The following is a 24,685-nucleotide window of genomic DNA, read 5'->3' as shown; positions in this document are numbered from 1 at the left end:
TAGAACTGCACTTTGGGTTCAATCCAATGCCGACTGAAGTCAAAGGAAGTCTTTCCATCAACTTTAATGGGAACTGCATCAGGGCCTTTTGAAGCTGTAATTAATAAAGGGAGACGGGGGAAATCCAAACGGCTGTTCTGAACCATAGGAGACCTGCGTCATATTTCCAGCTCTGTCACAGACCTGCTGCGTGGCCTTGGGCAAGTCGCTTTATCTCCGGTTCACTGTTTCCCCTTCTTCCCTTTGTATGTCATGTTTAGACAGACAGTAAGCTCTCTGGGGAAGAGACTAGTCTCTTACCATGTGCATGTACAGGGGTCCCAATTTGATTTGCGTCTCTAGATGTTACTGTAATGCAAACAAACAATAATATTTGAAACCCTAAGGAATCAGCACGTTGAAGACTGGATGTCTGTTCCATAACCCGATTCCATACAAAAACCGAGGGGTTTGAACAGGTAGTCGTGGAGTTGACAGAATGAAATGACTGTTTCTGCCTCCCCTCAGTCCTAACATCAGCAGGCAATCTTCTGTACATGGCAAGCCTGTCACCGATGAGTAGATGCGCTATTTCCACATGACGCTTCCTGCTGACAGACTAGAGGCTGCCCCATTTTTCAAGCACGGTTTTGATGCAGGAACATAGAGAAAGTCAGGTGATGCGGGGAAAGCAAACTCTCATGGCTAAGGCTTTAATGGCTTAACTCAAGTGCTTAGGCTTTTGTTCTTACAGTGTCGACTGCATTCTCCCCTATACTACACATTGGAGAAGGGAAGAAAGAGCTGATGTATTAGCCTTTCACTTCAGTTCAAAACTTGCTTAGGTAACAAGTGAAAATGAACAGGTCAGACAACAAACAAGACCCCCCTTCACTGGAGACACAGTACACAGGGTGCATCTAATACTTTAAAATAGGCCCACTGTCAATTGTGGCACTATTCTCTCTCACCTCATTCGCAAAATTTTTTATTGGGTTCCCAGTCATTATGCAATAAAATCTGCACACTGTTAAAAGCACTTTGAACCTTAACTCTATGAAGTCCACTGTTCAGAGGGAATGACAGTTTATTGGAAAATCCAGATTAACAGCTTAATGAGAAGAACATGCCATTCATTTTATGAAGACACCACCATTCTCTGGACAACATACCCCTGCTGAAGCTGAGCTGGGGATCTTTACACTTACCATCAGCTGCTGTGCACCTGGAGATTAACTCCCACAATACTAGTCCCATTGCATACATGTCTATTCTCAGGAAGGCATCTCGCTGGAAGTTGATTGCCCCCTCTAACACCTCAGGAGCCATGTACCTCCTTGTTCCCACCTACACACCGAAAGAAAAAATGCAACTTAAGTTACAAGAGATAGTTGGGTGTGTAGAAACTACAGCTGTTCCATCAACCTCAAAGCTACTTCTCTGCTAAACTGGCTGTGTGCTGACTCCAGACAATATGGGTCCACTCTTTTTAGCATCACTCTTCATTAAAACCATTTCAAGCTCCATGAAACAGTTGTAAAAAGGCTCCAAGTGTGTAGATATGTATATATTGATCATTCAATGGACACAAAGGGTTTGAATTAAATGCAATGAGGTAAGATGACTATATCTGAAATTCTGTCCTCCATCCACACCACTGCCTCTAGCTATTGCAGCACACGCTGTAAGTAAAAACAAGTTAATCTTTGGAGACACTCCAAACACCTTAAGTTCAAGTCAGACTCAGTTATTGGATGGATCTCAGTTGATGGCTTAATGCTCCCTTTATAAATTTAAAAGGGAATGTTGAGCTGGTGAAAGGTTTGGTGAATAGAAGTTTGACAGCCCTGGATAGAAGTCTCATTTATCCAGAGGACAGGTGTAAAGTGGACACTGGAAGCTTCACCACACTGTTTTGCCAATCTGCCTCAACCATGTTCTGGAGACCACCTCTAACCTTGAGAGAGTAGCTCAATCTCTTTTACACACCACTGTTAAAAATGCTGTTACTTTTAGTACAAAGATATCTTTATAGAGGTGCTACAAACACATGTGGTGAATACCAAGCCATGATGATGAGTGAGGAAAGAAGTGGACTGGAGTGGAAGGGGGAAATCACCTGTCCAGTGCAGAAGTTAATTTTCTTTTTAATAATTTTTCCCCATCATAAACTTCCCATCTTGCAAGGGCCTGACTGTGGGACAAAGTCTAAGCACAAGAAGATGTAGACACTGTTAAAGGGCTAGAGAGAGGTGACCAAAATGGTCAGAGCTGTGGCTGCATTTACAGAGATGTTAGGAATAACTAAGGCTACGTTTGTGTCATGGAGGTCACAGAAGTCAGGGAACATTCTCTCCTTCAACCCCAGGGTTGACGGACTGGAGCTCGGGGGGGGGGCCTTGGGAGGGTTCCAGCAACAGGCAACAGCCTCCTCATGGGGCCCCCTGCAAGTTTCCAGTGACAGGGTACAGCCTCCTGAGGGGGCCCTCCTCAGGGTTCCAGCGACAGGCAATAGCCTCACACAGGAGAGGAGGGTGCCTTGGGCAAGTACCTGGGAGTGTCCTGTTTTCTCTTCAGGAAATATGGTCACCCTGCTGCTCCCAGCCGCCATGGGTGGAGGGGACCCACCGGAAGCTTCCAGCTGCTGTGGGCAGACGGGGTACCCCACAGCTCCCAGTCACCACGGTGGCGGGAGAAACCATGGAGCCACAGCAGCAAAAGTCACAGGTCATGGCTTCCGTGAATTTTGTTTATTGCCTGTCACCTGTCCGTGACTTTTACTAAAAATAACGTGACAAAATCTTAGCCTTAGGAATAACCATTGCTAATTCATAGTGGGACAGAGGAAAAGTAGTAGACAGGATTTGAATGGTATATTCAAAAATATATAGGCGTGTAAAGGAAAATTATTGGCTCCTCCTTTAAGCCCACTGTAGAACGCAAGAAGAGGGTGTCACTATGAAATTTAAAGGTAGCAAATTCAGAACCATTAAAAAAGTAGGGTGGTTTTGTCTGTTTTTAAACACTGTGTAGTCAGCTTGGGAGATCTATTGCTGCTAAAGGTCTCTAGGCAGCTACAATGACTGGATTTTAAAAAAACAACAATGTTATGACTCAATATTTAATGCTAAAACCAGTGATCAAATCTCATGCTGCAAGGTATAAACTGAATGCCTCCAGGGGTCAGGATGGTCTCCACCTCCATGCTATACAGCCTTGCACAACTGACTACATGCACTATTGGAGAGGGTAATGGGTCGCCTTCCTCTGCAGTAGCAGATAAAGGCTACTGGTGGAGCCAAGTTACCTTAAAATGGCAGGAAGAAAGTGCCTAGCAGTGCAGGAAATTTAAAGATCAAGTGCCATTCTTTTTGGAAAGTGTTTCTGCTCACTTCATTCCCTGATTCAGTATCTGGGATATAAGTAATTTGCAAAAGTAGAAGAACAGTTGGTGGGTGTAATATAAAATATATAAAAGAGGTAAATCTGGGTCATCCCATACCCTGCTCTTTGAGCAAAAAACTAAAGCTAATTTAAAATCAGCTATTGAAGCTAATTTAAAATCAGCAATTAAAAAGGCATTTTGTATCTCTTGCCCCTACAAATTATCCAAGTTGAGCAAAACAATGCCCTTCAGCAATTTCCTGTCCCCCCAGTAACTGTCCCCATATCCTGCATCTGCAGAAACACTGCCCACTCCCAGCAGATGTGGTAAGCCCCACATTTATTTCTAAAAGCTAATTGTTACCTGTCCATGGGTGTCCCCTGGAGGTTTTCCAGGCTCGAACCGTACAGCCAGTCCAAAGTCAGCTAGAACTGCTGTCAAGTCATTCTTCAACAACACATTTTTACTCTTGAAGTCCCTGCAGAAGCCAGGAAACAAGTTTGAGAAGGATTTAGTACGGCACAAATCCCATCACTTTTAAATAAACATGTCAAAACTTGACTGGTTTAATTGCCAAGCTCGGGATGAGCTCCGTGACCCAGTGAGAATCCAGCATGCTGAAGATGCACCTGTCTTACATCTCTGAGATCACACCTGAATCTATGAAAGCAATAAACAAACTAGAGCCCTGTCAAGGTTCCTCCCCCACTCTGAACTCTAGGGTACAGATGTGGGGACCTGCATGAAAAACCTCCTAAGCTTATCTTTACCAGCTTAGGTCAAAACTTCCCCAAGGTACAAAATATTCCACCCTTTTGTCCTTGGATTGGCCGCTACCACCACCAAACAAATACTGGTTACTGGGGAAGAGCTGTTTGGACACGTCTTTCCCCCCAAAATACTTCCCAAAAACCTTGCACCCTACTTCCTGGACAAGGTTTGGTAAAAAGCCTCACCAATTTGCCTAGGTGACTACAGACCCAAACCCCTGGATCTGAGAACAATGAAAAAGCATTCAGTTTTCTTACAAGAAGACTTTTAATAAAAATAGAAGTAATTAGAAATAAGAAATCCCCCCTGTAAAATCAGGATGGTAAATACCTTACAGGGTAATTAGATTCAAAACATAGAGAACCCCTCTAGGCAAAAACCTTAAGTTACAAAAAAGATACACAGACAGAAATAGTTATTCTATTCAGCACAATTCTTTTCTCAGCCATTTAAAGAAATCATAATCTAACACGTACCTAGCTAGATTACTTACTAAAAGTTCTAAGGCTTCATTCCTGGTCTATCCCCGGCAAAGACAAAATGTAGACAGACACACAAACCCTTTGTTTCTCTCCCTCCTACCAGCTTTTGAAAGTATCTTGTCTCCTCATTGGTCATTTTGGTCAGGTGCCAGCGAGGTTACCTTTAGCTTCTTAACCCTTTACAGGTGAGAGGAGATTTCCTCTGGCCAGGAGGGATTTTAAAGGGGTTTACCCTTCCCTTTCTATTTATGACAAGCCCTCACTGTTCCTGACCATATTTAACAGATTTCCTTCCCTTCCACCATATATTTCTGCATATGTGTTTTTACAAAATACTCCAGTTCAAAGAATCTAAGGTAGAGTCAGACTGACACACTGCTTTAAGAGTGGCATTAGGGCATTGCCTACAAACACCCATGCTGGGCCCGATGCTCATACATGCTACACAGAGCGGCATGGAGGCAGATTTCAGCCTTTGCACTGAAGTGAGGCCACTGCTCACATTTCATTGATGATATGGCAGTTGTGGCCCACTGTTTGACTGTCAGCCTCTCCTCCCCCAACCTAAGGGAAAGGATTATAGTGACGGTGCCATAGAAAAAGGCAGGGTTCCTGTGGTACGCAATCAGGGTGTAGGAGGTATGGCCGTTACACTGGTTCCAATAAGATAACAGAAGAGCAGAGAAATAACAGCAGAAGCAAAAGGAAGCATGGGAGGAGGGTAATTTCAGAAAAGAATCAAAGCAGGGAAAGGAAAACAAGGAGAAAGCAGGAGTATAGGGAAAATTAATGTCAAAATAAAAACGGATTGAACTAAAAGGGATCATAATGTATTATTTATAGATATACGCATACATCCCACTCCCCAAACATGCCACACATACACAGAGGTATAAAAAACATGAGACATGAAGGCAGCTCCCACGTTTAAAGTTTCTACCATTCATGCACTATTCAAAAGTCAGCATTTCATACTAATGGGCAAATCCCTCCTCCACCTGGCATTCTCAGCAGTGTTCCCTCAAAGAGGCATTTGAGGGGTGAGGGAGAGCACCCAAATGTGATAAGACGTTATATTACAAATTGGTTTTGCCAGGACTACCTACAGACTGTTCCCTTGTACATACTATATATACATTTTGTATACACTAGGCTTTAAAAATAAGCATGGAAAACTGATCTCTTACTCCATTCAAAGTCAGCAGTTTCTGTAAAGTCTGATTGCAATTTTAAATTAGAAGAGAGCTTAATCAAGTTAGTTTGTTATTATAAACAACGCACCATCACCGACAAACATACTAGACCCTTTTAATAGTTACTGTATTCATTATGCCCATTAATGTATGAAGCAAATGTTACATTTATATATTATAATCCTTTGTCATCTTAAAGTAGTAGCCCTTTACAAAACAAGGTCCCCTTGGAAACAAGCTGATGTAAGCTGAATTCAGCTCACTCTTTCTACAGGCTTCAAATAATTGTGTGTGATGGAGATCTATTACATTTAATTTTTGAACTACAGGACCAGCACTATCCTAGAGATATTGACTGTTCTAGGTGTTGGACCACTAGTCATTGACAGAGTCCAAATTCCCTTTGTAGTGGTTTATTATGGGTTGAGTGGCGTTTTATCCACAAACCCTTCAAAGCCATGTCCTCACCTTAGTCTTCTAGTCAGAACGTGAGTAAAAGACCTAATGAGAAAAACCTCACTCCCTGGCCTTTCCACATTTTCATCAGAAAAGAGATGTTTGTGAATATAATTAAGTTACAGACCTTAGACAACAGACGGCAATGCCCTGTATGCACCGCATTATAATTTTCCTATATTCTTTCAGTTCACTCCGTGACCTTGCTGAATGCAGGACAGTGCTGGCCTGCACAACATAATTAATGAGGTCAGATACAATTGTTTAAAACTAAAAAATGATCTGTCAAAATACTTTGGGAAGAGAGGAATCGCTGGACCAGACAGAGGGGTCTACTGCGTTTCTGGGTGTCATAAGGCCGCATCCAAAGGCAGGCTGAGCTCCTCAACCCCCAAGTCTCGGCCTTCTGAGAAAGGAAATAACTCTTCCTTACCACAGCCACACACAAAGATGCATGTTCTAGTTCAAGAGTTTCTGGAGAGGTGATTAAGGTGGGGGAAGGGACTTAGCCCACTGTACAGTAAAGAAGTTATTGGAGACATTTCTGCAGTGTAGGGTTTGTTACCATAGCATATTCACAACAAAATTTAAAGAGTGCTTAATTTCTTAAGCAAAGCTGTGCTCTCATGGTTCTACCTCATTGAACTACGATTCCATTTGGCAGAGGAGTTAATTTATGACAAACTCACTAAACCACAATAATACGTTGCTCCACCATCTTAAAAAAGTAAAAATGAATGATTAGATGCGTACATACAAAACACACACACACACACACTTACTTTTTAGGGCATATTGTGCATCTATCACATTCTCCATGCGCATATACAAAGAGGTAAAAACACTTTAAAAACATACATCCAAACTGACCAAGTGGCCAAAAATGTCAAGGAATGACTCCCCTGCCTACAAAAAGAAAAATAATCCTCCACAGAAAGAACTGCAGGCTTTCAGCTGTCAAAGAGTAAGACAAGAAGATCTAAACTGATGCGCTTAAATAAAAACAGTCCGATTTTCTGAACAACTGAACATCTGGCGACTCCCACTCAGATCTCAGAAATAGGATTTTAAGACACAGCCAATCACTGGCTTGGCAACATGACCCAAAGGTCAGCAAGTTATTCAGTCCGACCAGGGAAATGGGGGGAGGATTAAGCTCTAGAGTCAGGAACCTCCACTGAAAATCCCTTCCTACTAGCCTCCTCCCATTTAGATGTGGGGGCGGTCCATGTGAGTGTCCTAGCTGGTAGGTAACAGAATGCAGCAAGACAAGAATACTTCTTCCATAGTGCCATTCACACTCATATATATCCCAGAACCTACTGGCAACAAAGAATAAAGATTAATACAAGTTTATTTTATTATCTGTTCCTATCAAATAAAGTGCGAGTTTTAAATAAGTCAGCACCCTACCATTGTGAGCTGAGAGCTCACACGTCCAGGGTAAAATGGCATTTGGCTCACAAATGCCTATAAACTTAGGCTTCCCGCATCCCAAGGGCCAGCTCCTGCGGCTAATGGGAGCTGCGGAGCTGGCGCTTGGGGCCAGGGCAGCGTGCGGAGCCCCCTGGCTGTCCCTACGTATAGGAGCTGGAGGAGGGACATGTTGTTGCTTCCAGGAGCTGCCTGAGGTAAGCCCCACCCCGAGCCCATCCCCTGCTGTCCCAACTTGCTCCCCTTCCAACGTGTCTGGGACCCGCCCCCCCCAAGCCGCTTCCTTCAGGCCCCCCCTTCCTTCTAGCGGTTGTTCCCCTGCCATGGACCCTGCCCGCTGCGTCTGTCACCCCGTTCCTGGTGGGTTCCAGCCCCCTGCACGACCCTCCTGTCCCCACTCGCTGGCTCTCACATGTCACTGGCCTGTTAGGCAGCCCCTCCAGCCTCCTGCGTGGGTCTTCACCTGCTGGCTGATGGCCACAGAGCCTCACCCGACTGGGGCTGCTATTGCTGTCTCCCTCCCTCAGCACACATGCAGGCAGGGACTTGAGCTGGGGGGCTTCCTGATTTAACTAGGCAGCTGGGCCATGGTAGTGATCTGGGGTGCTGGCTACTCCCCACTGGCCATGGTCTAGAGCTCCCTGATTGGCCAGAGGCCTGGTCAGTCCAAGGATCCCATCTCCTCCTCATGCCCCACCCCCCCTCCTAGTATGGGGAGAAGGCACCAAAAAAAACCAAACCAACGAAGAAACCCACAAAGTTTTAGTAAAAACAACAAGGAGTCCATTGGCACCTTAAAGACTAACAGATTTATTTGGGCATACGCTTTCGTGGGTAAAAAACCACTTTTTCAGATGCATGGAGTGAAAATTACAGATGCAAGCATTATATACTGACACATGAAGAGAAGGGAGTTACCTCAAGTTTTAGCAAGGGGCCAACAATGCCCTTACACATGAGGGAGGGGGACATATGTTAAACAGTGCAGAGTCCAGCAGTCCCAGAAGACAGTAGCCCAGAGGCAAAAACCAAAAGGCATTTGGTACCCACAAAAAGTGGGGGCTCCAGTTCATCTGATACCAAAAGGTCCTTAGAGTACTGGAATTCCTGCACTACCAAGAAGGGATTCGGTGCCAACAGGGTAGCTCAGGCAACAGCTGCTGAAGCAGATAATACTGACAATCGCACCACAACGGAAGATGGGCATTGTGGTTTGTTCAGTGCCGATGGTGCTGAACACACCAGAACCAGTGGCTGGACAGACTTCATCAGTACTAACAGTTGGGTTAAGGGGCACAATGGTAAGCTGGTTTCATGTACTGGTATGTACTACGTACGCTGGCCCAGATGCATCAATACCAACAGCTGGGCCAAACTTGCCCTGTGCTTGCTCTCTGTGCTGGTAGAAGGTACCAGGGCCCTATTGGAGCCATGTCTTTTCCTTGGAGCTCCAGGGCGTCACAGCCCTGCCAGTACTAGTGGAGGAGTCCTTGGCTTCAACAGTACCTATGGGGACTATAGGCTTGGCTGAGCACCAGATCTTTAGAGCTGGCTCCTTGGAGTGAGAATCTGCATTCCTCTTTTTGGGAGTCTTCCCAGAGGCCTCAAAAGTCTTCCCCTCCTTTTTGGGGAAGTCTGCCCCGAGGCAGAAGTGGCACTGGCTCTGTCCAGGGACAGATATGCTGGGGCGGAGTGCGGTGAGAGAGGCAGTGTCTCCTGACCTGGTTCTGTATGCAGAGAACGTTCTATCATGAACAGTCCCAGCTTGAGCTCCTTGTTCTTCCCTGCCCTAAAGTTGAGAGCCAAGCAGAAGTTACACTTCTGAGGGACACGGGACACCCCCAAGCAATGGACACACTTAAGAGTGGCCATCGCTTACAGGAATAGCCTCTCAGCAGGAGAGGCAGCATTTCAAGCATGGCAGGTGAAGAGTGCCCAGCTAGGAAAACAAGTCTCCCTGGGGGGAAAAGGAGAGTAGAACAAAACAATCTTCTCACTACATGTACAAACTAACTCACTAACTACACTAACAACTATTAGACTAAGTATCTAAACACTAAGGAATAAAAGAGAAAGGCCGAGGCATGCTCAAGGCAGAGGTTCTCAATCTCCCCCCCCCCTCCTTTTTTTTTGAGGCCCCCCCCACATGCTATAAAAATTCCACAGCCCAGCTGTGCCACAACGGTTTTTCTGCATATAAAAGCCATCGCCAGCGTTAAGGGGAGGCAAGAAGGGCCACAGGGGGCCCTGTGAAGTTAAGTGGCTCAGGCTTTGGCTTCAGCCCCAGGTGGCAGGGCTCGGGGCCCCAGGCTTCAGCACCGTACAGCACAACTTCGCCTTTCTGCCCTGGGCCCCAGCAAGCCTAACGCTGGCCCTGCTTGCTGAACCCCCCGAAACCTGCTGGCAGCCCCCCAGGGGACCCCAGGGCCCTGGTTGAGAACCACTGCTCTAAGATTCCTTCTCAGGCTGAGGTGACTGAGAAGGAACTGATGCAGTTCACCTACACAGTCCCTGTACAGCTTTGGTGTCTGACATTAGGAGGCTTAGAGTGCATTCACGGGCTGAAAGGACACTGCTAGGTGAAAAATCTCCAATCACAGGCTCAAGAGGCACGTGTGTACCTGAAGCAGAGCATCCAGAGGGACACTACTCAAAGAAGAAATGATATTTTGCAGCATTAGATTCCACTGATTTATACACCAATGCTCTTACTTTAAATTTCCACTAGAGGGCACTATAGCACTGACAAGCAAGGACTGTGATAATTACAACATTAATCCTCCTTTTGTGCCAGAGGCCAACAGTGTTACAGAGTTAGCTGAAGCTTTTTATGGCAGTAACTCACTCCGACTTAACTGAGAATTCAAGCATTTTAACAGTGCATTGTCCTGTGCTATTCAAAAATATCACCCAACATATTTACTCAGAAATTTTTTATTTTTTTTTTTTAGACAGGGGAAGGACAGTAAAATACACCCCTGCCCTGAAACATGCTTCTTAGATGGTAAAGTTTACACATTGGGAATGAATTTTTTTCCCCTTCCTCTTCCCCTCCCCTGCATCACTTGCTAAATCTATTGTGACACTAATTACCATGGTTCACAGCTTCAAGACTTGCATGGCTTTTTCCCTGCCCCACCCCTAGGAATTTCACATATAAATCACTGCATTTATTTTACAGGGGCAAGTGTCAAGGAGGCAGAGTTCCCCCACAAGCAACTGAAATGCAGCTGCAGGCTCTTGCACAAGATCACATTTCTCAGAATTCTCTGTTTTGGGGGGTGTGCACACACAGACACTGAACAGAAAACACTTTTTATAACAGAGATTTAAGCTTTTCGAATGTAAAAATCAGTCTCACCAAATCAAATACAGACTACTGCAATTGAACTTCATGTTTCAGCTCAAGCTAAAGTGCAGTACAGTGGGTGGAGGAGTATGTCCTGGGACTGCCATGTATATAGCCTTTCACCTGACTTAAATCCTTCCTGAAAACTCACCTATCCTGCGATGCCTGGAGCAAGCAAGACTATACCATCCATATGTTTATTTTAGAACAAGCTATCCAGAACCATCACAACATGCAGCTGTATAAAGTGAGTATCTGACTGTTGCCATAACCCTCATCGCTCTGCACTCCAGCAATTCGCCCTGCTACCTTAACCTGTATCATGTCTAAAATGTACTGTACACTCTTTGGGGCAGGGGTCTTCTCTTCTTGTATCTTTTGTACAGCTCACGGCAAGCTAAGTGCTATAAAATAGACAGCAGCCATTTCCTATTTCACTTATTCTTTCCTTCTGAACAAAAAGCTTATCTGGAGAGGATAAGACTAAGCATCAAGTTTGAAATAATTATATTCCCTGGAAGCACCGGTTTAAATCCTTGCATAGTCAAGTAGACATACCAAATATACAGACTGCAATACAGTTTATTAATATTATAAGGCCAGAAGGGCCAGTTTTGATCATCTAGTCTAACCTCCTGTAGAACACAGGACTTCCTTGAATTAATTCCTGTTTGAGGTACAGCAGATCTTTAAAAACACATCCAATCTTGATTTAAAAAATGCCAGAGAGATGGAGAATCTACCACAACAGTTGATAAACTATTTTAATGGTTAATTATCCTCGCCGTTAAAAATTTCCACCTTATTTCTAGTCTGAATTTGTCTAAATTCAAATTCCAGACACTGGATCTTGTTATACTTTTGTCTAGTCTGAAAAGTCCTCTATTATCAAATTTCTATTCTCCATGTAGATACTAGATTGTGATCAAGGGGTACCCACGTAGACTGTGATCAAGGGATACCCCTTAAAACCTTCCCTTAGTTAAGATAAACAAATTGAGCTCTTTGAATCTATTGTTATAAGGGTTGTTTTCCAATCCTTCAATCATTCTTACAGCTCTCCTCTGAACCCTCTCCAATTTATCAATATCCTTCTTGAATTGAGGAAACCAGAACGGAACGCAGTATTCCAACGTATAGATCCTTTGGATAAGGACTAAATCGAGGTCCTGCCTACTCTGTTTGGACATTAAACAGCCTCTGGCGCTTTCAGTGGAGGATCTGTCCCCCCCATGTTTTTGGTCTAAATTCCTTTCTTCTACAGGGGCTCTGCAGTGAGGTGACACAGACTACCTACCTGGCTATTACTGTACGTGTATCTTTTGCAAAATACTTTAGGATGAAAGGCATTACATAAAAGCAAGTTCTCCTCCCTCCTCTGTTCAACAAAACTGTCACCAGAAGGCCGTGTATTTTAGACAGAGAGGTGGGTGACGTGATACCTTTTATTGGACCAACTTCTGCTAGTGCAAGGTTCAAGCTTTTAAGTTTCACAGAGCTCTTCAGGTCACAAGCTGAAGAACCACAGTTATGCAAAAAGACAATACCTGTGTGCTATGGCAGGTTTGTGTCCTTCCCCTTTACACCAGGGGACATCTTCATGTAGGTAGGACAGTCCATGGGCCATTGTTTCTGCAACGTGGCAGAGTTCATTCCAGCTGATAATATTCCCCTTCAGGTAATCTGTCAGAGAGCCCTGAGAAACAGACCATCATATGTTCTTAGAACTTAATCACAGACCTTGGTAAGTTACAGCTGTGCCAAATCATCAGTTTAGAGATCGGTTTTAATGAGTGCTTGAGAAGCTTGAACTTTGATTTGACAGAAAAACCCACTTGGAAAGACTAAAACAAAAAAGAAGAGAAGAATGTTGGTGAAATACTATCACTTTCCCGGACTCATTACAACACATGAATTTAGAGTATTTGAAATAAAAACACCTAATGGCTTTAAAAATTAGTTCCACCAGGTCTAGCTACCTCAAGGAAAAACTGGAGCAGCTATACAAGAAGGGGAAAGCCTTAAATGAGAAAAGATCTTACATTCTATTAGCTATCTATGGAAATGATTGACTCCATCAACCTTGGATTAAATACAGGGATAAGATTGCAGCTCAAACCTGGATTTGCACATGTTTGTTTTATTTTAAATGTTCTTTATATTTGGCAACTAAAGAAATCCATGAAACAGAGATATGCTGTGAGTTTTAAGTAAATACAGAGCCTGTCTGAAAGTGCAGAGTAAGGACTGCGACAGTCTGACTGTCATCTCTGAATGCTATCTCTCAGGTTTGCCTACACAGGTGCAAGGTTACTACTGCTTACAAGTGCAAACACTGGCCTTTTCCACTTCTCCTGTCCTGCAGAACAGACTGATTTTCTAAAGCCGACAGTTCTTCTGAGAAATCTTTAAACCAAAGGTTAGTTTGCCTTTTTTCTTTCAATAAACTGAAACATAGCTCACCATGGAGAAGAGAGAGACACTCTGGAATAGCTACAAGGGGAACATGACATTCCAAAGTGGCTGTTCAAATGGCAAACATCCATTCCAAATCCTGCATAGTTGCCCCAGTAGGCATCAGTCCCTTTAGCCCCCAAATGGAGATGTGAATCATAGAATCATAGAATATCAGGGTTGGAAGGGACCCCAGAAGGTCATCTAGTCCAACCCCCTGCTCGAAGCAGGACCAATTCCCAGTTAAATCATCCCAGCCAGGGCTTTGTCAAGCCTGACCTTAAAAACCTCTAAGGAAGGAGATTCTACCACCTCCCTAGGTAACGCATTCCAGTGTTTCACCACCCTCTTAGTGAAAAAGTTTTTCCTAATATCCAATCTAAACCTCCCCCATTGCAACTTGAGACAATTACTCCTCGTTCTGTCATCTGCTACCATTGAGAACAGTCTAGAGCCATCCTCTTTGGAACCCCCTTTCAGGTAGTTGAAAGCAGCTATCAAATCCCCCCTCATTCTTCTCTTCTGCAGACTAAACAATCCCAGCTCCCTCAGCCTCTCTTCATAAGTCATGTGCTCTAGACCCCTAATCATTTTTGTTGCCCTTCGCTGGACTCTCTCCAATTTATCCACATCCTTCTTGTAGTGTGGGGCCCAAAACTGGACACAGTACTCCAGATGAGGCCTCACCAGTGTCGAATAGAGGGGAACGATCACGTCCCTCGATCTGCTCGCTATGCCCCTACTTATACATCCCAAAATGCCATTGGCCTTCTTGGCAACAAGGGCACACTGTTGACTCATATCCAGCTTCTCGTCCACTGTCACCCCTAGGTCCTTTTCCGCAGAACTGCTGCCTAGCCATTCGGTCCCTAGTCTGTAGCGGTGCATTGGATTCTTCCATCCTAAGTGCAGGACCCTGCACTTATCCTTATTGAACCTCATCAGATTTCTTTTGGCCCAATCCTCCAATTTGTCTAGGTCCTTCTGTATCCTATCCCTCCCCTCCAGCGTATCTACCACTCCTCCCAGTTTAGTATCATCTGCAAATTTGCTGAGAGTGCAATCCACACCATCCTCCAGATCATTTATGAAGATATTGAACAAAACCGGCCCCAGGACCGACCCCTGGGGCACTCCACTTGACACCGGCTGCCAACTAGACATGGAGCCATTGATCACTACCCGTTGAGCCCGACAATCTAGCCAGCTTTCTACCCACCTTATAGTGCATTCATCTAGCCCATACTTCCTTAACTTGCTGACAAGAATACTGTGGGAGACCGTGTCAAAAGCTTTGCTAAAGTCAAGAAACAATACATCCACTGCTTTCCCTTCATCCACAGAACCAGTAATCTCATCATAAAAGGCGATTAGATTAGTCAGGCATGACCTTCCCTTGGTGAATCCATGCTGACTGTTCCTGATCACTTTCCTCTCATGTAAGTGCTTCAGGATTGATTCTTTGAGGACCTGCTCCATGATTTTTCCAGGGACATGTGGATATATGATACCTTGTCATGGAAAGCTGTGATCAGCCATAGCTCCATCTCCAGGTTTGTTCCTCGCTTCTCTGCTGCAATAAACTGCAAAAGGTTTTCGTGCTTCATGCCAGGGGTGTTGAAGATTTCTCTCTCACTCTGCCAGGATATTTTATCCTAAAGCAGAGGGAAACATGATCAAAGATCACTTCTAAATTAAACCTTCCATTTAAAGCAAATAGCTGCCATGACACATTGCATTGCTGATGCTCCTCTTAAAGTTATTCTCAGACATTGTAAAAAGGAGTACAGATGCCTTTAAAATTAGGCAATTTCCCAAAAGGTCTAGATGCCAGAGTGGGAGAAGACATTCCTGTACTCAACCCCTCCCGAAACCACCCTCAGAAAGCTCTGTAGCCTCATTAAAAAAAGTGAAAGCTGACAATATAAAGTCACGGATTAAAAAATGTAGCCAAAATTTCTGTGAAAGCAAGTAAAAGAATGAAGCCTATGCAAATACCTAGATTTACATTTTAGCTGCAATTGTTAAGATCATCATAAACCGGAATGGATTGTGTAAGTGTCCAACTAGTTAGCCACAGCTGGTCTGGAGAGAGGATATAGAAATGAAAAACACAAGGAAGAGGAGGATTAAAGAAGAAGGGTCTAGGGGAGGAGCACAAAGATTTTTCAATAATTTTTCTTCAACTGGACATGTCTGATTGCTTTGGTCTTTCCATTGCAATTCTTAGAGTTTTGAATGTTCAAAATGAAATATACAGTGTCTCAGCACAGTAATGTTCCCATACAATTAGTCTTCACTTCATTAGGACTGTGGCTTTGTGAGCTGCGAATTACTTGTTATGTTCAGGTCTGGATCCATAATTTACCCAGGCAACAGTCATGCAAGATCTGGGATTAACATGGTCTTTTGAGCACTCTGAGTACTGCGCTGCATGCTGCCTCCCTGGATTTCTACAACTCTGAACATTTGGACCAAAGTTAAAATGCCCTGTAGATTTCAAAATGGGATCGTTTACCCAGCTTGAAACAGCAGCTGCTGCAGCTGCCATTTGCTAACGAGCTAAACATACTGAAAGGCATATGGAGGTCCTTGAACTTTTCTCACCTGTATGGGGAAGATTTTCACTGCTACATAGTCATTCATCAGCTGAGCCTTCCAGACACAGCCAAAGCGCCCCCTAGCTTTGATCTCCAATAACTGCAAAGGCTTAAGGCCAACCAATGGAGAAGGGGGTGGTGGACCAGGGTCCTAGAAAACAAAAGAAGGATAAAGATGTGGGTTACAAACTGAAGTCAAACAGTGAAGCAAGGGGAAAAATGTATTTTATCTGACTGAAATTTTACTGTTCAAAGTAAGTTATGATTTAGTAGCAGAGCAGTGTGAAATTCACATTTTGTTTTGCAGAATTTGTGCATGAAACACTTTGCCATTAGGTGGCATTTCCCACCCTCAAATGTGGTTTATATGAAACGTTAAACTACTTTTTGCATCAAATCATGACAAAAGCTTGAATTTTCTCATGTCTTCAATGCAAAAGCTGTCTTCACTTGGAAAACATTTACACCTTACTGATATCTCCTACAAAGAAAATGCAACCTTCAGTTTTGTTACAAAATAGCAAAGTATACCTAAAATTTCAATTAGTTTTTCACACCATTCTAATGAATAGCAAGTAAGCAGGTTTGTCATCCAACCAGGCACAATAGACTTCCATAAAAATAACAGCTGTATAAACTCAGTGTTTGTATGAAAGATACCATTTACAATACAATGTAGCTTCATGTAGAAGAGTAGTTGGGCTCCTCCAATCCAAATCTGTCTTCCATGTTTGAAAAGCTCATTTGGCATAGGTTCTGTCTAATCATGCAGGAATAAAAAGGTGTCCAGCACCTCAAACTAAAATTCGGCCATAAGATTTTTTTAATTTCACCCCATAGAAAAATATTTGGTTCTTACACCATGTGCTAAGACAGCCATTATGAATTCCAGCATGGTACTGCAACATTTGTTTAATAATTTAACAAAGCAAAGAGAAAGTTTTGCCAGCTTAAATTAATAATGTGCCAGTCCAGGACAATCAATCTAAGAGGCCTGAAATACTCAAACTGAACAGCTTCTGTACTTTCATAATCACCCGGTAAACTCAGTGAAATTAAGTTTCCAAAAGAGAAAAAAAAAAAAGTTAACTCCTGCCCTTTAGTTTTCAAGGTATCAGGCTTCTGACTCACCTCATTAATGTCAACGTGCCCATAGGGGGGCTTTCGGTGACGGTACATCCAGAAGGCCAAGAGAATGGCCACTGACAGAACAGCGATTGGAAGCAGAGAGTAAACCAGAATGTTGAGTAGTGAGGGTGTTGGTGGTGGTGGCTCATATATTACTGTAAGAGGGGAGGGGAACAGTAAGTGAAACAGGATTTTTTATATTTGCAATTGGATTAGCGGCTGTAGTTCCAGACATACACAAGCATTTGCACTCCCCCAACTCCTTAGCAGAGGACATTTGCTAGTGTGACACTCATGCTCTTGTAATGACCAATTTATTAATGACAGGTTTTAGAGTAGCAGCCGTGTTAGTCTGCATCCGCAAAAAGAAAAGGAGTACTTGTGGCACCTTAGAGACTAACAAATTTATCTGAGCGTAAGCTTTCGTGAGCTACAGCTCACACTCTAAAGTACCGCATTAGAACATCCCCAAAAAAGTTCCACGGACCCAAGTAAAATAGAAAATTGCCTTCTGGAGTTTCTAAGTCTACATGCTTGCCTGCTGTTAACCCCAAAAGATTTTACGTGGGCACGGATGGCAAAGACCCTTCCCCACCACTGCCATTATCTAACAAAGAGGAAGGTTTTCCAGCCATGGCAATAAGATGTCAGTTTAAAGTAAAATACTGCAGAAGCCATCAGCAAATGTACTGTCTCCACAGTAGTACCAGTTCCCCATTCCAATCAGTAAAGCTGGTGAACAAAGAATGGGAAGTCTAAATAGAGCCATGTTGCTTCACTGGAGACATGGAAGGATGAGGGATGGAGAAATCTTGATATTTGCCAAATTAAACAAAAAAATCAGTAGGGAAAGGCTTATTTTGTTATTATGAGGCTATGAAGGGTATTTTAATAACAATAGGTAATAAAAATGTGTAAATAATTAATAACTTCCATAAAGTCCTGGAAAATTTTATAAGGATCTAATACAATTCTATAGAAATTACTCTGAAAAATCTATACTGTTCAACCGATAAAAAGACACTTTCTATAGATTCCTTGAGATCACCCTATAGAAAAAGAGATATATTTTCTATTAAAATTTTATAGGATAGTTTAAAAGACATCTATAGAAAAATATAATTTAAACTCTAATACTTTTCCGTAAAAGAGAACTTGCCCTTTAACTTATATTCACAAATGCTGCAAATCACCACAACTGCATAAACATTCCTTTCTAATCTCCTTAGTCAGCAAAATATACAGGAAGTTAGTTAAGAGGGACAGTTTGTCCATACTCATACATTTAACTATTATTTCTCCTCTTAGTAGGCTTCCTTTTGCAATAATCCACCTCAAGCATTCACTGAAGAGAGAATTTAGTCCTTGCTAATGATACGCAAGGTTTCTGCACAATTCACTTTACTCAAAACAGCATTTTTTTTAAAAATACGCTGTGTAAAAAAAAATCTATCTGCTAAACTTCCAAAGTTTGTAACCGAAGGCATCCTCTGATTTCTTGCTTGATGAATACCAAGCAATTCAAGGTCCCTGCAAACCAACAGAGATCAAGGTTTTTAAACAGATTCCCCCCTCCACCCCCACCTCCCCAAAATGAATCACTTACCTTCTGGACCAGTTACTTCAGGTAAGTGCGTAAATTTCTCATTGCAATAGTTTCCCTCACAGCAGCAGAAAAACACTTGAGGGTTCTCTTCTGTGGCTACACATTCTTGCCTGTATCAGGAACGGGGTAGAGGAACAAAGGGGGAAGGTAGAGGAGGGGGAAAAATTAGTGAATTGCTTTATACTGTCCTAGGAAGAGAAGATTTGGCTGCAGTGAAGTTTCTGTTTTTCTCCTCTTTCTGTTGCATTCTGCAGACCTATAGTCTCTTAAGCTAGAAAGTTTTGTGTTTTGTTTTTAAAGGGAATAACCAAGAATGAGACTTTGCTATAGAATTCTAGTTTGCAGCCATTGTATATGAGTGTACAAAAGGGTAAATTAAACCCAGGTAAGAGTGAACATTCCAGGACTTTTGGCAGACAGTCAGCCGTGCACTTCCTTCACTCTTCCTATATCTTTAATCACATGTTTTTCCTCACCGGTCCTTTGCTTCCTTCAATGTACGGCATGGACAATGCTCAGGGAAAGAATTGAGCTGTTGTGTAGTGAATGAGACTGATTTGCTCTAGCAGTCAGAAGGTGTGTACAGAATAAAATAGGGGATTGCAGGAAGAAAAAGGATGGTCTTGAGGCTAAGGCAGGTGAATGCTGCACAGGAGAACTCCGTACTACCCCGCCTCTGTCATAGAGCTTTTATGAGATATTGAGTAAGTCACTAATTAAAATGTGGGCAGGTGGCCACTACCTAGGTGTTCACCATTTTCTGGGTGCCCAACTTGAGACATCTGAAGGCTGATCTGTTGAAGGGCTGAGCACGCAACTCCACCTAAAGCAAATGGGAGCTGTGGATTCTCAACATGTCAGTAAAGTAACGTGATCTAGAGGAATGAGTACAAGGTTGGGAGTCAGGCGGCCCGGAGTCTAATTCTGGCTCTGTCACCGATTCACCTCATGGCCTCAGGCAGTCTCTTTGTCTTAGTTTTGCCAGCTGTAAAACGGGTAGAACGTTCTCTGATCTTGCAGTGGAGATAAATTCATTAATGTTTGTGTGGCACTCATACCATAGTGGCAAGCACCCTAGAAAAGACCGTGAAGAAACAAATAATTCCATATTCGCTGCAGGCTTTGGACGGTGTGTAATAAATAAGGCTGTGATCTCTAACTGAATGATAAGCATTAAAATACCAAACAGCTGCTCCATTCCCTGAGCGCTCTCTGTCCTGTGCACTGACCAAGGCAGGGATCACATGGGGGGAAAAAAAACAGTATATGATCATGTAATTTAAGACTGTATTGTAATTAATATGCAGAAGTGGACCAAATTAATGTTGCACACGCAACCTAAATTCTGGCATTTCCTAACTTTTGAGTGTTTGACTTTGCAAATAAAGAAAGTTCTTTTAACATAATATTTTTGGAAGGGGGACCCATTTTAAGGCTGCTCAGCTTCAACTCATTAGCAACATTCTGATCCCCATGAATTTCAAAGCCCTTAAAGGCATATTATCCAGGCACTTCAGCTCACCAGACTATACTTTGGTATTTTATTCTTCACATCTAACTTTAAACCTTGTAACTCAGCAATACTGGATAAAAATCATCACATTTAAACAGGAAGACGGGGCACCCTAAACTGGAAGGAGGCCAGAAACCCTCCTTGAGCCAGCCCCACTTTTGTAGTTACTGTATCAAACTATATTTCCATTTTATTGGTGTATCCTCTCTAACAACTACCTGCATTAGTTATCTTACTTGCAACTAATAGAGAGTAAGTCTTATTCATGTACTTAATATAGTTACCTACCTCAAGTAACTACTGGTTCGCTTTAAAGAAAGAATTTCCACCTAAACATGAGTACCTGTCTTCTAAACAAATGTAAGTTGTAATTCTAAATATTCTCAGTTGTCTCTAGTTCAGACAGCACTGCAGTTATCTAGCCATACTGTTTCAATATTTTGTATACCTTAAAAAGATTCTCATATAGGTATCAAACAAACTTCATCAGTTTTCCACACATCCTTTTTCCTGCCAGGTCAGTGCACAACATGTTCCAATAACTGCTGTAGTGTTCTACTACCTCAATTCTCCCCCAGTGCAAGTTGCTACTGTTTACAAACACCTGCTTTCTTTGTCAGGTTTTTACCCTCTCCAGTATATTATCAAGTTACTTAGATTGCAGATTTGTGCTCTATGAACTGTATCAAAAGATTTTGTGCTCTATGAACTGTATCAAAAGATTTCCTAAATCCAGCTAAATTTATATGCCTAACTTCCTTCCCTGAAACACACTGAGGAAGTAATAAAACAATCACGTGTCTGACGTTATTACTCTATCTGTGAATCCATGCCAAGCCTCCTCGATTGTGACATCAATAGCACATAGCTAGAAGTAAGGGTGGAGAAGGCTCTTTTAATCCATGGCACTATTTTCAGTGGTTTATTCCTTCATGGGGAAAAAAATTAACTTTTGAGCTAGAATTTCTCATACAAGATCTCAGCCAGGAAGTAATTTTATTTTATTTTTTAGTTCTAGGAAACATCAGCCATTTGAGTTATCCAAGTGATGACGTTTCAACAAGTTTAAGTAATATACCTTTTCATATACCTTTTCCTGAATTCAGACAACATAAAACATTTCAATTTAATGGCATTAGACTTGAGTATTTGTAGCCTTCAGTGGAGAATACATGTTTTGCAAAGTCTGTTAGTTAAGAAATTAAGTTAATGAGTGTAAACAGCCTACTCTGCATAGGCAATTCATTATTTGCCTTAATTGGTTCAGAGTGTGCCCAGGTACACAACTCTGGGCAGCCTGACACGCTACTTAGCAAGCAGTACAATATAATATAGCGGGAGAGAAGTACACTGTTTTCTATAGCTGTGAGTGTACATTTTATAGTAATTCACATGCTCTTCAAGTGAATTTTAATACTGCTCCTCCAGCGAGATAATGCACATAAATGAATTGTGCACTGTTTGATTTATTTTTAAATTGTACCCTTTTCTACAGCTTTAAATGCACATGTGCCATGTTATGGCATATTTGTTGGGTGATCACATAATGAAACACCACTTTACTGCACAAGTACAAGGGGCTTAAATATTGTAATGAGCAGATAAGAATCTGTATAGATTCTTACACCACTTCTATGCCCAAACAGTTTAGATGAGATTAAAGGACAGAGTTAAGATTGCTCTAGGAACCATAACCCTAAATGTCCTGACCTTCGTAACATTAATATCTCAACCTTAGTGTTGCAGCAAGGTACCGTTTGGCATATAACGCTAACCATTATCTACATTACTAAGCAAAAGACACTAGAATTTGATAGAACATGGAGACTGTCCTTTTTCCAGGAGACACCTCATAGGTAATTAAGTAGCAACATAGCTGCATCCCAACAAGATTGCCCTTGGGAGCCCAGCAGCTTGTGTGTGTGTGTGCTGAACACAAAAGCCAGTAAAGGCCATGAAGACATTAATGCAGTTGCATTTGTTTTAAAGGCCTGTTTGTCACATTTTATCATTTCTCCTGGGATCAAAGCATAACAGCATGGGGCAACTAAAAGGCCACCATCAAGATACAAACTGAACACTCAAGAAGCGTATAATTAAAACTGACTTGGTTAATTAAAATCTTTCTAAAAATACAAAATGGAGTTTTCACCATTTATGTTGTTTGTTAACACATGGTATCTCACTCAGCTTGGACCATGAAACTAGACTGGTCAGTTTGTACCTTCTGGTTCTCGTGCCGCAGGGTTAGTGTGTTATAAGCATGTGTTCTCAATTTTGGGCATTTGAACAGGTTTTAACAGATTGCAACCAACCATCCTTTCTTTCTTTATAACTAGATGGGAGGGGTTGGAAGGCCCAGAAACATTCTTCTGTTGTAATGCAGGATAATAGTATGGAAGAGGTTGAGAACTAGTGCATTACAGCATGGGGGAATTGTGTTATACCATGCACCTGTCACAGTGCTGCTGTATTTGGGAGCATATGCTATAAGCGGAAATCTGGTTATGCTAAACACTTCTGTTTGAAAACAGAAAATGGTAGTGAAATGTTCCTATGAGGATCAGCACTACAATGACTAAGGAGTCTGGAAGGACTGCTTTATTTGGGGGGGGGGGGCCTGGGGGGTAAAATCTAAATGAATATGGCGCTTGACTATGCAACTTCTAGGATGGTGGGTGTAGTGGAAAAATAACCCAGCTGCAAATATTTGAAGGAATAAGAGGAATTATTTATGAGTTATATGGAGAGGCAGAATTGCTCAGAGGAATGGGATAGAGCTAGGAACAATTTCAATGAATAGGACAAACTTTTTGACTTGGGGCCAAATTTGGCCCTGACTTAATCCCAGGGATTTCAATAGGGTTGCACAGGAAATAAGTTCAAGTAGAATTTCGTATGAGACCTAAACTCCAGAATGGTCTCTCCCAAGTAGTGGTGGAAATCTCATGTCTTAAAATATTTAAGATCAGACAGGATAAAATAATTAGGAAATATACAGTTGGGAATAATCTATTTTCCTGCAAAAGCAGGATTAGTTCTATTTTGGCATTTAAATCATAGAACCAGACCATCATCTTGATGACCCAGTACATTTTTGCCCATACCTCTGAGAGCTACGATTCTACTATACTACCTTCTAGCTACAATTTTTTAAACTAAAAAGTATCTTAGGCTCAGAACTAGTGGATAGCGTTCCTCCAAACTTTGAAACTAAGGAAAACTTTTTAAAAATTGCAATTGTTCTCCTTAGATAACATAGCATTGGGTTACCCAAACTTATGAGGCAAGACCATATTTTCCTAAAATCCAAGCTCTTTAATGCATCCACACCCTTCACACAGCTGTGCCCATCTCCCCTACAGCTGGTTACAGACAGCACCATACTCCAACACACTTGTACTTCAATGGTCCATCCCCCCCAGTCCCTGCCAAACTAGAATCCTACCCTCAACCCAGCTAGCATGGACAGGGAGTAAAGAAACCCTTTACAATATCATTAAAGCAAGACTATCCCAAACCCTAATACACCCCAAGATCTGTGTTTTTCTAGACAGCTCCAAATGACTCCATGTTTTCCCTTATGTAGCCAAGTACTCTTGGAAGAACATATTGCTCTTCACTCAATGGTACAGGACACATTTTTCAGAGCATGCCAGAATTGCTGAGCTTTCTTATAAAAAAAAATGCCCCAAAAAAGGGCCTTTTGTGGCTTCCATATTGAAAGCAAAGAGTTAAGTGAGAATTTTGAGATATATACAAGCAATTAAAGCAGGTTAATAAGGTCCAGTTGAATTTGGCTACTTCTGGACATCACTAATACAATTTGAAAGCCTTTCCCACTTGAAATACAATTTAAATTTGTGTCTCAAGTGATCAGGATGGCTATTACCTGTCATAGCAGTTGAAGTCATCTAACCAGCAGCCTTTCTTCACCAACTCAATGGAGCCAGAGTTGTTTCTCCAAGAAGCATAGCAATGGAGCCGTTTGTCCTTCTCTCCTTCACAGCGTTCCACGCCACTCTGATTGGTCTTCTCCAGCTCCCAGTTGGCATTGTAGTAGATGCATTCTCTCGTCTCTGCCTCCCCATGACCTGGCCCTGAGTATCCAAAACCAAAATATGCTTACATGAAACCAAAGTTAAATACATGAAAAGACATTTCCACGTGCTTAACTGCTGAGCGTCAGTGAGGTGGATAAACTACTTAGTGTGCATGTTTTATCTTTATCTATACTTTATATGGAACACAGCACTGTAACAGCTGAGCATATCACATTTAATTAACTCATTTATCTTCCCCACCCCTGTGAGGCAGAGAAGTATTATTCTCATT

The 24,685-nt window shown here is 42.3% G+C and overlaps 1 protein-coding gene across 4 annotated transcripts in view; it reads right to left on the bottom strand.

Annotated features, from left to right (window-relative positions):
• ACVR2B (activin A receptor type 2B) overlaps positions 1-24,685 on the bottom strand; it is a 151,241-nt gene that overhangs the window by 6,977 nt on the left and 119,579 nt on the right. For all 4 annotated transcript variants that reach the window (XM_074946333.1, XM_074946332.1, XM_074946331.1 and 1 more), the window contains 8 exons: positions 24,243-24,450; positions 18,838-18,947; positions 17,235-17,386; positions 16,111-16,254; positions 15,015-15,158; positions 12,597-12,745; positions 3,728-3,842; positions 1,188-1,326 (listed from right to left, as the gene is read on the bottom strand). In XM_074946333.1, coding sequence (XP_074802434.1) covers positions 1,188-1,326; positions 3,728-3,842; positions 12,597-12,745; positions 15,015-15,158; positions 16,111-16,254; positions 17,235-17,386; positions 18,838-18,947; positions 24,243-24,450 — 1,161 coding nt within the window. The remainder of the gene's footprint in view (positions 1-1,187; positions 1,327-3,727; positions 3,843-12,596; positions 12,746-15,014; positions 15,159-16,110; positions 16,255-17,234; positions 17,387-18,837; positions 18,948-24,242; positions 24,451-24,685) is intronic.

This window comes from Natator depressus, chromosome 2 (genome assembly GCF_965152275.1).
Source record: "Natator depressus isolate rNatDep1 chromosome 2, rNatDep2.hap1, whole genome shotgun sequence".
Lineage (NCBI taxonomy): Eukaryota > Metazoa > Chordata > Testudines > Cheloniidae > Natator > Natator depressus.
The sequence above is the reverse complement of the archived record's forward strand: the minus strand, read 5'-3'. Positions and strand labels throughout refer to the sequence as shown.